At 44.5% G+C, this 15,023-nt stretch overlaps 1 protein-coding gene across 1 annotated transcript in view; it reads left to right on the top strand.

Annotated features, from left to right (window-relative positions):
• The window catches only part of glis1b (GLIS family zinc finger 1b), a gene marked incomplete at both ends in the record, with an annotated part of 57,325 nt that extends 51,340 nt beyond the window's left edge, over positions 1-5,985 (top strand). Inside the window, 3 exons of the mRNA XM_080527781.1 lie at positions 344-454; positions 2,956-3,124; positions 5,801-5,985. Coding sequence (XP_080383907.1) covers positions 344-454; positions 2,956-3,124; positions 5,801-5,985 — 465 coding nt within the window. The remainder of the gene's footprint in view (positions 1-343; positions 455-2,955; positions 3,125-5,800) is intronic.
• Between the last annotated feature and the right edge of the window lie 9,038 nt (positions 5,986-15,023).

Below are 15,023 nucleotides of genomic sequence, written 5' to 3'. Positions count from 1 at the left end.
ACTCTTTGTCATTCCTCTTTTTCTTCTTCTTTCTCCATCTCTCTCTCTCTCTCCTTCAATTCTGCACTGTGATTTCCCAGCTGAAAGGTAGGAATCTATCTTGGCTTTCTTCTGTCATTCATTACTTTTCATTCTCTTACTCTGCAAGCCTCACGTCACGACGTATCACACATTTTGCATATTCATTATTATTACTCTTTTTTTCAGTCACATTCTCGTCAAATCGTGCTTTACTGTTCAGTTATTGTGTGGTTGATTGTGGGCACCCCATGGCACTGCATCATAAAGTGTCATTATATTGTCATTCTACATTGTCATCACATGTCTGTTCTGTCCTCTGTAGAAACCCTATGCCTGTCAGATCCCTGGCTGCACCAAGCGCTACACAGACCCTAGCTCCCTACGCAAACATGTCAAGATCCACTCGGCCAAAGAGCAACAGGTGCGTAGGAAGGTAAGACACCCAGAGACATAATAATGTATAATGTAATTATACAATAACAGTATAATGTACTGTACATCACATGCATGTTATGCTTCTTGTTGATTTTGTTAGGCCATATGCAGGTGGTAGAGGTTGAGGTCGAGGTCGACATCGGAGGATGCATTGTAATGCATGGAATGGAATGAGGAATGAAACCATTCCTCATTCCATTCCATGCGTTCCAATGAGCCCATCCTTTTGACTTCTACCTCAACCAGTCTCCACTGTTGCAAATGTACGAGTAGGTGTCATTCTCCCTGGTCTGTTGCTTATTCTTTCACAGCTCCATGCAGTTGGTTTAATTTAGAAGGGCTTTGAAAATCATTTCCCCAACAATAGATCAGGTTTGACGACATCTCATCGTGTTCATGGTCAAAAGCACATTCTTCACTGCTGGATGTGGGTGAATACGGAGAGCATGAAGAGAATGGTCTCATTGTTGTTGAAGGGGCTGGATGGTGGCAGGCTGGATGATGTGTTTCTTTGCTTAGCGCGGTAAAACAGAAACACATGTGGGATTGTACCATTGTTAATAAGCTGTAGTGTAGAATACCCCAGTGGACAGATGTTGTGGACAAATGTCAAACAAAGCCTCTCATTCCATCTCCGAGTTAAAGTTGAAGAAAAAGTCTGTTATAGCGTCATGTTCTGGAAGGCAGAAACACAATTCGGTTTTATGAATAGTTGCAAGACGCTCATAAATAAATTGTCTCCAAGACAACATGTCCCACTGTAAGACACACTTGCTGACGTTATCCGACTGTTCTTTGATGATTGCCGTGACTTATGAAACATAATTGAATCTAAATTCAAGTTCTCAGATATCCAAAATTCCCCAAAGCCTCTAAAATTATAAAAACATGTTTCACGTCAACTCAAATATTAATCCAGACTTGCTATCTGGGCCATTGTGAATGAATTCCGTAGGAATCGTGATGGCAGAGCTGTCATATTCATCCTGAAGGATGTTAGTGAGGTAGAACACACCTCCAAACACACTTCCTACCACACATCCAACCTTTCTCCATGGATGGATGGATGGATGGATGGATGGATGGATGGATTGACAGAGGGATTGACAGATGGATGGATGGAGTGATTGTCCAGATCCCTCCCTCTCCTGGCTCTAATAAGAGAGCTGTCTATGGTAGCAAGGCTCTGAGCCCCATCATTTCCTATCATGCTCTGTGGTGAAATTCTTTATTAAAGACGGCCGTGTTGTGTGCTCAGGCCAGTGTACACAGAAGGGCCTTGATCCATCACATACCCCTGCTGTTATGTCAGCTATTACTGGCAAGATGTAGAGCGTTACATTACAGTTATCTAGAGGATGCCAAGATAGCTAATATTAAGTGACTGAATGTCAGCTTAGTTAGTTCAGTGTCATCTAGTTTGTACAGGGATCAAACCCAGCTAACTAGGCTACTACTGTATACTATTATAGACCTGGGTAAAGAAGGCACAGCAGTACTTCAGCCATACACCCCAGCGACTGTCCCAACCCCAACACCAGACAAGAGCACCCTGTTGGCTTAAAGTTCTTTTACCTTCACCTTTCCATAGAAAATCTGGTATTTAGAATGACAATCGCTGTCCTGACGTTACGGCAGTGTTTGAAGGTAAATCTACAGAGGGATGGAGTACATGGTTGTTAGGGTTCCTGTATTGCACTGATGTTCCCCACCGTACTATAACATTGATGACAGAAGCTGGTGAAACCAGGAACAAGTCGGCAGCCGATCAAATGTTTGGGCTTTTATTCCGGAAAAATGTAAATAAATGTCAACTTTGTTGAAAATGTGTTGACACATTCGCTAGTCAACTAACACAGCTTGTTTTTGAGCCTGCTAAGTAACATAGTGTTCTAGTTAACTAGGTAATACTAGGATGACTCACCGAATCCATTGCATTGCAATATTTTGGCTTGACTGGCGAGTGTGTCATTGATTTTCAACAACGTTGACATTTATTTACATTTTTCTGAATAAAAGTCGGAATAATTTGATTGGTTGCCAACTTGTTTCCCGGTTTCACCAGCTGCCGTCACATTTTATGACAGGAGAAATCCACTTCGCTGATCTATAGAGCAGGAGGAACCCATCTCACTGATCTATGCGACAGACTTCTCATCATTCTGTGACTGACTAAGATAGATCTCCTTGAGGCCACAGCTCCACATGAACTGTGATAGATCAGGCAGAGAGAGAGAGAGATCTATTTGGCTCTAAGTGGGGATGCTAGATGTCCACCTATACCTCCAAAACCAATGTATGACGCAAAGGAAAGCCATATAATTTCTTTCTGTAAATGCAAAACTGATTATATATAATAATATATATACTGATTACAGGCTGAACTCGTCCTCCCATTTCTATCTCCACCAGCCTCCCCTTATACAGTATCAATGTTTTGGGACAACTCCATACTACCAAAGCTAATCTTGGAATCCCCTTTGTCTCTCTGATTGATAGCTGAGGCCTTGTCCCCACCTGGAGCAGGACGTCCTGAACGAGTGTCTGTCCGTGCAGCACCTGCAGGGTTCCACCCCTAATCAGCACATGCACTGCCCCGGCCCCTCGCAGCACCTGTTCAACGGGAAAGATGGTCGTTCTCCTGGACTGGGCCAGGACATCTTCACAGGTGCACACCGGAGGAGGTCACTTTACCCCTCACCCTTAACCCTTAACCCCCTTGACTCCTCAACCCCTAACACCTAACCCCTAACCCTTACCCCCTAACCCCGCAACCTCTATCCCCTAACCTTGAACCCCTCAACCCTTCAACTCCTAACTCCTACCCCCTAACCCCTACGTCCTAACCTTTATCGCCTAACCCTGCATCTAACCAATCCCAAGACATACCGACTTTCAGGTAGACTGGGAAACATCAAACATGTATTTAATGCTCAGCAATCGACACTGAATATGACCCCTTGTATTGACATTGAACGACTGATGATTACTTTTGGTGATTTTGGAATTCAAAACAGTAAGACAGTAAGTGTTAAAGCAAATGTGTGTAAAGGAGACACAGAGGACCATGGTTAGACTATACTATAGAGGAGAGGAGAGATGTCCTGCTGTGTCCTGCAAGTTTATGAACACATCTGCCATTGTTTGCTATTTGTTATTGTTACAGGAACACAATGCACACTTACTGGAGACTGTGGAAGCTGAAGTCGTCTTTGATTGTGGAATTGATGTTTAAAACTTGGCTTATTTTCCTCTTCTTCCCTCTGTTTTGAGTGGATGTGAATGTTAGTTCACTTTTCCTAAATGTGCAAATGGTTTTTAGCCTGGAGGGGCTCTCTGTTGCCGCATTGGCTGATGCGAAGGCGTTCGAGGACGCCTTGTTGTTGGTTGGGATTCATGCCAGCTGAGATGTACAATGGTTTTCATGATGAGTTTAGCTTTGTTCTGTGGCCAACAGAGGGAGGATAGTCAGGAGGAAGGGCAGTGTGGGTACGGTCTGCAGTATTATGATGCCAAAGGCCAACAGGATTATTTTAAAATCCTCCTCTGTCCCCCCCGGTCTGTGGTTCTCTTAGACGATGTGATGGCTGTGTATTTATTTTGGGCAGGTGTAATGAGACAGGACAGAATTTTGTTTCTTAAATGTCTGTTGTTGTATGGTGATGGTGACAATGTAATATGTAATGTCTGTTGTGTATGGTGACCGATGATGATGATTTTATGTGTTTAGGTTTTATATGTGGCTGGTGATGCCAAAGACACATTTCCATCCCTGGAATCATAATCTATCTAATCTAAATTAGGAAGGACTACCAGTTAAGTAAACCTTGTGTTTCGTCTTTGTTGATTGGCTTGTTGCATGGCTTCACATTTTTGTCCATTTAGGCTCTTTGCTCCTTTTAGACGATCGTTGTCCCTTTTAGAACCTCGATTAGTGTGTTTCCAGATGAACCTGAGGAGGTACAGTGGGCCTTCAAGGGTACATCAATGTGGAGGTGTGCGGACCCACAGGCTTGTGCAGCAGGGTAGTCTGTATGATCCATATCTGGCTTTGTCTCCCCTTGTCAGCCTCAACACACACACAGACACACAGACACACAGACACACAGACACACAGACACACACACACACACACACACACACACACACACACACACACACACACACACAGGCCCTTCACAGACAGACAGATCCGTGTCATAAGTCACTCAGAACCTTTTCAGGACACTGACTCCGGTAACTCACCCAGAGCCTCCTTCTCTGCCGAGCCTAGCGATGAAATCGAAGCAATCACACCCATTATTTGTTGAATGTTTGCCGGGTCTGGTAGCAGATGTTGGGGCTAAAGGGGAAACCATTTAAGGTCTGTGATTGATGATTTGGGAGTAATGAATCAAGCTTGTAACCATTTCAGAGAGCTGTCAGATAGGCCCTGCTTCCACTTGAACACAGCTGGGTGGAAACTGCAAAACCAGGAGCGCTCCCTCGCTCAATAGCTCCTCACCGCCTGACTGCCGGAACAGTCAGCGCACCGCTGTCCCCCAGGACACTGGGAAAGACATCAGAACAGGACAACATGAGGAGAGCAGAGAGAGTAGATTTACTGGAAAGGAGGAGAGGAGGGAGTTGCTACATCATGAGACCCTCTGACAGACCTCAGTCCTTTTGAGTCAATCCACTCGACAGAACATTCAGATGTCACCGTAGTTTGTCCCTAAGAGCTTTACTGTAACATTGTGATATGAATCATGTTTAAACTGTGGTGGTTTCTGAGTGCCAGATGCTCATGCATTTACATTGACATTTTTGCCATTTAGCAGACACCTTTATCCAAAGCAACTTACAACAAATAGATTTTTCTTTTTTCACTTAAAACCCAAAAAACGGAATCATTTACATTACATTTACATTCAAGTTAGCAGGCACTTTTATCCAAATAACTTACACTACATTTATCTAAGTAAGTGAATCAACTATACATCAGTCATCATAAGTAAAACCTTTGGTAAGAACAAGTGCCATCGGCAGTCACAGTACTAGAGAAAGACATACACACACTCAAATGGATACACTATGTATGTGCACACATGCATGGACGCATGCACAGATGCACGCACACATCAAGGCCAATCCCCACGGCAGCACAAACAATGTACTGTAAAATTTCAAACAGCAGAGACACAGAACATTTTAATTTTCAACGTTCTTCAGATTGGATGAAAGTTGTCAAAACAAAAGCTTAGTTGCCATGAAAAAGCTTTTCATCTGGTCAAAGGGACACGAGCGAGCGGGGGCCTCGAGTTGATTTGGCACATTTAGCGAATTAACTTTGTTTGTCTTTCAGGCCTGTACACTGGCTCCAGCACTCCCCATCACAGCGCCTCGGTGGAGCTCCTCTCCCCCACCCCCGCCTCTGGCTCAGCCTCTGCCCCTGACCTGCCCCACAGGCAGCCCCGGCTGGACCGAGACCTAAGTAGCCCTCATCATTTATCCCCTCTATCCAACATAGAGAACACACGCGACGGGTGAGTCCCCTGGCACACTACCATTAAAACATTATCAACGTTAAATTAAACGATTAAACCGTATTTAAACACTGGATCGTACTGTACATGCATGGCAATGCTGCCATTCCAGAACTTGGTAATTGGAAAGTATTTGTTCCAGAGAGTTTCTTTATTAACAAAAAAGAAGACAGAGCCAGCACTTAACAAATGCCCAACATTTCAGCATTGTGCCTCTGTCAAGGAGGTACAGTAACTGCCATTCCAACATACTGTACACTACAGTACAAGTTAGTTCATCCCATACACACACTCACCCAATGGTTGCAAGCTGAACATAGCTTGTCTATACACTATAGCTGATGAAAGGATTGCTCCTGCAAGAGGGGTAATGGGTCAGCTGAACTGCCTGCGAGATGATGTGGCGCTGTGGTCATCACTGTGGGACATCACTGATGGGTTCATAGATATTATCTACACTGATTGCAGCAAAACTGTGAGGAGAACAACTTTGCTGAGTTACAGTACTTGTCATCCGAAACCCCCCTGACCAGTTAGGTCAACCCTTCAAATGCCGCCATACTATTATTTTAACTGGCTTATTCAAAACGCACAGCCATGACCCCTCTCAGATCTAAACAGCACCCACGGGAGAGGAGTGTAGAGAGGCCATTGTGAGGTCAGCATGATACAGTCCTCTCTATTTCTGGCTCTCTGTCCAGTTCTGTCCTCATCAGGTCCGGTTCCCCTTCTGGAGTACTTACAATGACATAACCGATTGGCTGAAGATTATACACATTCCCCAAACATTCAAAAGCAGTGTGATGACTCCTCTTGTTTGTTATTTTAATATATTAGCAGCACTTAACCTCCATGTCTTTGTTATGATGTATATTTATTTAGCTTTGGTCATAATTGTTATCTCTTTTGTTTGACATACACACACTACTGTGTCAGCTAGATATTTTGGAACAAGTATTACTTATACGTTTTACTTTACTTCTTTACTACTACTTTACTTCTATTACGTCTAGGCTTTCGGCTAACTAGTTTCCCCGTTGTTTAGCATAGAGAGATGCTATAGAGCGCTACCGTCTGTTTTATTGAAGAGGTGCTGTGTCCTGCTCCAGATTAACAAACACATTTCCACTTTGGCTGCTCTCTAGGTTTAGTTCCTTTGAGAGTGAAGAGTGATCAGTTCCAACGTCAGTTCTCTCTCTCTCTCTCTCTCTCTCTCTCTCTCTCTCTCTCTCTCTCTCTCTCTCTCTCTCTCTCTCTCTCTGTCAAAGTAACATCATGTTTCCTATTAGACCCCCTGATTTCCCTTGAGAACCAGAGGGGCAGAGTTACAAAGCCAGTGTGTCGTCAGGAGGCACTGTGTGTATGGTACAAAACAACATGCTGAAAACCAGAGAGAGAGAAAAGGAAAACACTTTATTACCATTACCATTAAAAACACAAGGAAGTTATTGAATAGTATGAAGCGTATCACAAAAACGGTGCTATAGAAGCAATAGCTTTAGATAAGCTTGATTTCTTGCAAATATGTGGTCCTGTGTGAGTGAGAGAGCGCTTTACATGGTAAAGTCGGGGGAAAGACATACGGTTGCATGTGATTGGGGCATGAGACATGGTGGACAGGTCAGTTTCCAGCATAAACAGTGAGCCAGGCAGACATGATCAGTGTTTCAGACGTTTAAACGTATGTAGAGCAGAGACGTTTCTGGAAGGTGGTGTGTTTTTTCAAGCCCTAAGAGAAGTAATGGAGCTCAGAAGAATTACAAAGCAGTTTCAGGACTCCTGCATAGCACCTACACACACAATTACTGCTACTGGGAGAGGAATGGAAAGTGAAAAGACAGGGCATAGTAGGATACTGTAACACTGGTTACAGTGCACTCAAAGCCATGATGAAATATTGGAAGTGAGACAGGGGCCTGTTTCTCTGTCAGTATGATGAGGAACATCTGAAACACACCATACATACACCGCTGTGAGTGTATGATGATATAAGTGGAGAAGTGTCCCCCGTTTTCCTTTACAAATGAAAGTTAAGTGCCTCCAGTAGTAGGACATAAGTGATTGCTCTTGTTCACGTCTGTCTGGTTTTGCCCACCCAAAGTTCCCTACTTGTGCATTTTATGTAAGTGACGCGATGACAGAATTTCATTAAGAGAATTGTAGCAATTTGTGGATTTCATCAAATCCGGATGCTTGACCGAAAAGCATACAGTACGTTCACATACATACTGTACGGCTTTATCTCTTCATCTGAGAGAGTGAAAGAGAGAGAGGGAGGGGGCAGAGATCTCTGCCAGGACCTACAACAGGCTGGCTATGAAATGTCTACTTACATTTGCCTAAAGATGGAGCATTTGATTTACATGTTTAAAGCCTTGAGTATACAGATCGCTGCCAAAGTCAATACCAGCGCCGCACTTGTTTTTCCCAAACGGTTTAGCAGGACATTAAACATTTTGACAAAATTATCTAACTAACCTGAGTCTAGTGCAGCAGCCCTCTGACCTCATAGCTAAATGTGTTTACCTTGGCTCAAATGGGCCATTTAGACTCATTTTACTTTGTAAATACCAGTGTCATTTTTCTGAAGCTAATATTAAAATATGCCAGTTAAAATACATTTTGCAATCGGTGGCGTGTGTATATGGCCTGCGCTGGGAGCAGGAGCAAGACACTCGAGGCCTCTCTCTCGCACACACGCACACACACACACACACACACACACGCACACGCACACACACACACACACACACGCACACACACACACACACACACACACACACACACACACACACACAGACGTGGCTATTCTACCAGGGCGAGGGGCTTCTGGAATGATGGGTGGTAAAGGTTGTCATTCACTGCCTCTACCATGTGTGGTTATGGAATTATAGAAGGGAGAGTCGGCTGAGCTTTTCCTATGTATTGATATTAGAGCCCCTCAACAAATATTAGCATGACATGGTTCAATGCCTTTTAGAGAAGGAGGCCTGTGATTGACACAGAGCAATTGAATGAGAGTGGCTGCAGAGACAGCATTCAGAGATAGGGTTCTGAAGGGACACATTCACAGCCAGTACCTCCACTGCCTTCTCTCCTCAATTCATTATCATTCTTAAATCATCCATATCAATCTCAGTATCAATCTCACAAAGTCAAACCAAAACATTCCAAGACAGTCATACACATTGGTCATGGTCATAGTCATTGTGGTCCAGCTTGGTTATAAATGTAAACCATTTTCTCTAGCTATCTAAAACATTTATTTGAAGAACAATTCAGGGAATTGTGTCTATTTCGGTCCTAATTCTTACAGACAGCTCTTCCTTGTTTTCGCAGTAATCTCACAAAAACTAACAGAGGGCTTAGAAAAGGGCCCAGAAAAGCCCTGCCGCAATACTTAGACTTGGGGCCGCAGGGTTAGCTTTAGCTCAGAGCATCCCGTCTCTCACGCGCAGCTTTACCTTGCTAACCAGAAGCAGAAGTGTTCCCACCGTCCCGCGCCAAGACACCCCTGCCATCCATCAGCAAGGCTTAACGTTTGGCCACAGAGTGGGGGGGGGAGGGGGATTGGCGGGGTGATCCACGTTACCCGGTGGGACAGGAAGGGCAGGTGAGGGAAGACGAACGAGGTGCGGAGCAGGACTCCTCATGAATCTTCATCCCAAGCAAGCTCTCTTTCCATCCTGTCATCCAAGACTCATCCCTATGTAGCTAACAGAACCAGGAACTTGGAGGACAGGTTGGAAGATTGCATCACACCAGTAGTATTTTTTAGCTTGTATTCGGGTTTTCTATATGCAGTATCACCTGAGATCCCAGGGCTTGATAACATCCATGTCCCCATACCTGCTAGTGTTGCAGGAATTCAAGTAATTCTGGTTGGATTGTTTTAGCCCGAGGGTGCTGTTGTTACAGTGTCCAGGTTGGAATGCTCTACTCTTGATCCCTGTGTCTGTTGTAGAGTTCTGAAGCCAAGGTTATTGCACAGCTCAATCTCATTTCTTGTGAGTCATGTCTGCTGAATCAAATCCTAATCTCTGAATCATGTTCACTCGGCCATATTTCCTTACTTATATTCACTGGGTCATATTCTCTTGGAAGATTCACTGAGATTCCCTGAGCCTTGTCCACTGTATCTTTGGCAATGCCCTGGGTAAAAGGTTCTCAGGCTGAGGGGTCAAAGCAGTGTGCTAGCTAACCTCAACCTCTTGGTCTCTAATCCTTTTACACTCAACCCAGCATGAATGTAAACCTCACCCCCAACATGTCACCTTCACCTCTGGCCCTCCCAGCCCTGGCTTCTCTGTCCATATCCTCTCTACATCTGTAGGAGCCTGAAGTCAGGGGTCAGGGGTCAAAACACTCTCTCACAGGAGAAGAAGGGGTCAAGGGACGGCTGGAAAAAGTCCGTAAAAACTAGGAGGATGATCAGGGAAGGTGGATACCGAGGGAGAGATTTATACTGCATATGAAAGATTCCCCTCATACTTTCAGCCTGAGCAGCTAGCCCAGGGCAGCTGGCAGTGATTAGCGTATGATTCACTTTAGCTGCACATAGAGGCTGCTTGTAAAAATATGAACAGTATAACTGTTTCCTGAGTTTGTGCTGACAGCAGCTCCCGGGGGAGCGCCGCTCTCCACAGAAACACATGGCTGTGCGCTGGACCCGCGCCAGCTAACAGATTAGTCACGCTCGCTACGCTATGCTAGCACGAGCCCACTGCTAACTCTGAGGCACTACCACGGTCTCTCTCTACCTTGCTGCAACACAGAGAGAACGCAGAGAGTGTTACCTCACATTGACTTTAAATATATCTGTTGTGTCGTCTGTAGTGTTGTGGTGGAGAAGGCTTTTGACTTTCTGAGCTCAGGGAGCAGGAAGGAGAATTAGACAGAGGTCTGATAGCTAGGCTAATAGAAGGGCCCACAGAGGCCCACTTGGTGCTGCATTTACCATGGACCACTTCCAAATACACAGCAATACATTTTTCATTGGACATGTTCCAAATGGACCCATTCTAAATACCTAACACCTCTCTGTCGTTTATGAGATCTCACTTCACTGTTGCTGGGTTACCTGAAGACGATGCCAGTCAGTGCAGCGCCAGATCTCTGGGTGGTATGTACTGTAGAGCTGTCATACAAAGGCCTAGAGGTGAACAGTCATATGAGGGTTCCGCAGCCTCCAGCAACACTCTGTCATCACATTCACACACCTCCTACTGGAAACCATATGCATCCACAGCAGCAGCAGTATATGTGTGGGCATTCCTGAAATGCAAGCATAAGAGGGTACTAAGCAGCTGTTGAATATTTTGGGAGGAGATTGGCCCTTTGACTTATAGAAAAGGCTGTATGGGCCATCTAGGAGGATTTGGCCAGGATTTCTGTTTTTGCTGTCTGTAAAAAAACAAACATAGGAATGATCTTCTGGTTCCTTCTTCAACACTATATAATTATTTTTATGTGAGTTAATTCTAAGCATTATAAGGGTTCATACATGCTTGTAATAGGTAACGAAGTAATGATGCGTTACACTGGTTGGCTAAAAGTAATGTTTTACCTCATTTTGATTATGAAGATGTTTCCAATGGTTTAACTCTGCATGTAATAGGCTCTGAAAACATCTTAAATGCATCATTTGATGTCATCCAGAGTTCATATCCCCTCATTTGACACTATATTCTCTACAAGTCATTGGCTGGACAGCAAAAATGTCTGAAGAAGAGTTCCTTCGTTTGATGGATGACGTCCAAATGATGGTTGAAGCGTTTGAGGAGCTAGTGATTTATGATTTATGTCAGAGGATGTGGTGTCCTATGGACAATCTACTTTCTTATGCTTGAATACAATATGAGTTCACTGAAACCCACTGCATTCCTTTATGCTCGTTTTGATTGCAGGTTTATGTAGCATCGCAGCAAAACGACGGCTCTAATGGCTGGAGCAGCCATCTGTTAGTTATAACTCTGTTTTTAAAAAGCAATTCATCCACATTGTTGTTGTTTTCCTTTCCTCTCTGAAATGTGGTACATGCAATGCAAAGTGTGACTCTTTGATGTTTTGGAATAGGCTCCAGTGATCTATTGGGGCTGGGTACATTGGAGTCTAAGTTGGAGTCTATTCGGCTTAGGATTTCTAAAGATTTGTTTTGCCACAGCTGGCTCTAATACCACAGACAAAGCTTCATTTATTTAATCGCAATCCAAAAGCCTATGAGGAAGCCATCGCTATTTTGCCTCTAGCCATTAGGGCATGGCATGTCACAAACATGTCATGCTAATATTCCATCTCTAAAATAGTCAAGAATGTAAACACGAAAAAGCTTTCCCCTCTGAGGCCACAAGGCATTGAAGGCAAAAAAGTTAGCGAAAATGGGGGCTTGGTTTCAGTCGAATGCACGCTCTCATGTTTGTTGACCTTAGATCATAATATGTGGTAGATGGATATGCAGTGTGGGAAGCTGGAGTTTCCATTCACTACAACACACACATGCCTGTAATGTTCTTTTGAGTGTTCAAGACATCTTAACTGTTCCAGTGTGTTTGTTAGATAATATGCTTAGTGCATGCTATTATGGTTCAATAGTCAAGTAAGACTGGTCATTTGAAAACATCACACACCATAGGGGAAAAGAGATAGCAATAGACCATATGCATGGAGTCTTTCTTGTTTATTACTGAGTTACTGACTCTCTCTCTCTCTCTCTCTCTCTCTCTCTCTCTCTCTCTCTCTCTCTCTCTCTCTCTCTCTCTGTCCTCCAGGGTGACAGGCCCTCTCCTCTCTCCAGGGATGAAGGGTGCAGGTTCTCCTCCTCTTCCCCAGGAGAAGCAGCACAGCTCAGTGACCCAGCAGCATGTCCACCCTCACCACAAGCCCTACTCTCACTACCACCACCACCAGCAACAGCCTGCAACCGACGGTAAGATCACCACTATCGGTCTGACCACCAGCCAACCAGAGGCCTAGCTAGTAGGCTGGAACGTGTTACAGATAGGAAAGTAGTTTACAACTCACACAACTATCTGTCATGTGGAGTAAAGTTCATATCAGTTCTATGCAACACATGTGTAACTCTCTATACTTCCTTGTCCAATGAAAAAGCCTCATGCTGTACCACCATATCCACATGAAAGGAACAAGGAGGGGAAGCCGTTTCAGAGAATGGGGACGCAGCCCCGGGACCTGTCAGTGCATTTAGCAAGAGAGATGGGAGTCATAGAGACAGAGCAGGCTAAACCACAGGCCGGAAGTCTTTCCTGCACTGAATTAGGCAACAAAGCACAGCCTCATGTAGTCAGCTGTCTCTCTGAGCTCCTCCACCAAAGCTGTCACTCCAGACCCATTTCCTAATGCCTTAAACACAGATTTCCCTGTCAAATATCTACACATGGACGTTTCTCAAACCACGCTGTGGTCGCAGAGTTGCGTAAACCGCTTCCAGAAAAGGCTGCTTTCACATCATGACTTCTGTGGTCTTGTTGAGAACAAACAGAGAATAGGGACAAATGTTACAACTGAGGTACTGGACTTGAAGAGTTTGCACTAAAACAAATATAGCATTGTAATCGTTTGGTCCCACTTCCACGCCACGTTTCTAGCACATGTCGGAAATGACTTTACAAAACAGAATCGCAATCACCCCTAAACAGACCATATAGTTTTGACACAAAGAATGAGACTGTTTTCCCCCTGTTCAAATTTGTGAAGACACTTTGATTTCCTCACAGTTTCCTCCCAACCTGACCCTCCCAACTCCTCTCTCGACAGATTACCAGGGCAGCTTTCAGAGCTGCTTCCATTTTGGAGACTCCTACAGAATGGAGCAGTCTGTGAGTGGTGTTCATATACCAGGTGACTCTCACGGTTACGCTTCCCAGCAGCACAATGGCTTCCACATGTCGGGCAGCGGTGCCTCTGCTGCAGGTAAGGCCAGTGGTTGATCTGTAGCCCTTGTTCATGACTTCCCCCTTATCCTCCCCCTCTAATGTCTACCTCTCTTCTCTGTCATTATCCTCCAGATTCATTCTCTCTTCATCCCTCTTTCTTCTCATTAATTTACTGAATTGTGTGTGTGTGTGTGTGAGAGAGAGAGAGAGAGAGAGAGAGAGAGAGAGAGAGAGAGAGAGAGAGAGAGAGAGAGAGAGAGAGAGAGAGAATGCAGTAAGTAATGTTCCTTCTTGTATGTATTGCTTCTTCATGGTGGAGATGAGACTTTTCCCCATACAAAAGATACTACACATACATTAAGTCATACACAGGTGGTGTATCATCAGAGTTTTGTACGTGACTTTGTGTCGTATCTCCCGCAGGGTTCAGCTTGGCCCAGGACCTCCAGGGGTCAGGGTGCCAGTTCTCCTCCAGCCCAGAGGAGAGCATCTTCTTCCAGGTGGGCAGCTATGTCTATACAGAGACATAGAGCAGCGCCTCGACACAGGCCCTTTCTCAATTGTTCAAAACATGATTCCTCCTGTCCTCCGTGTTCGACTCACTTCCTACTCCCAAGCGCATTGGAGGAATAGATCTTATTCTGCTCCAGTGCTTTTTGACAAGGAAGCGAGTGCATGACTGAGAAGAGGACACAAGGAATCGAGTTTCTGACAAGTGAGAAAGGGCCATGGTCTGCTGCTACTGCCCAACCGCTCCACACTCCATCCACACCAGCCACGTCTCAGCAGTCTTACCTGGTTTCATTTCCTTGCCTCCTATCCTCTGTACACAACGATCAAGGTAGTGAGGAACTGAAGAAGGGAAAGCAAGCAAAGCAACTGGTGGAAATCTCCTCATATTGCACACCCCTGTTCAGTTTTTATTGTATTCAAGATCAGTGCTGATGAATGGAAGGGGGGCCAGGTGAGGAAGTATGTTTTTAAAGTATTGAGACGTGTCCACTTTATTTCTCCCAGTTTCACTGGTCATCTTATGTAGCTATTTTCTGTCCTGAAACTACTCCTAACTATTTGACCACAAGACCTGATATGAGCTCCCTTCAGCCATGTTGCCTAGACATCATATGGACTCAGATACAATCAAATTGAT

This window comes from Nansenia antarctica (genome assembly GCF_963989245.1).
Source record: "Nansenia antarctica genome assembly, chromosome: 1".
Classification (NCBI taxonomy): domain Eukaryota; kingdom Metazoa; phylum Chordata; class Actinopteri; order Argentiniformes; family Microstomatidae; genus Nansenia; species Nansenia antarctica.
Note: the sequence above shows the minus strand (reverse complement) of the source record. Positions and strands in the feature narration are given on the sequence as shown.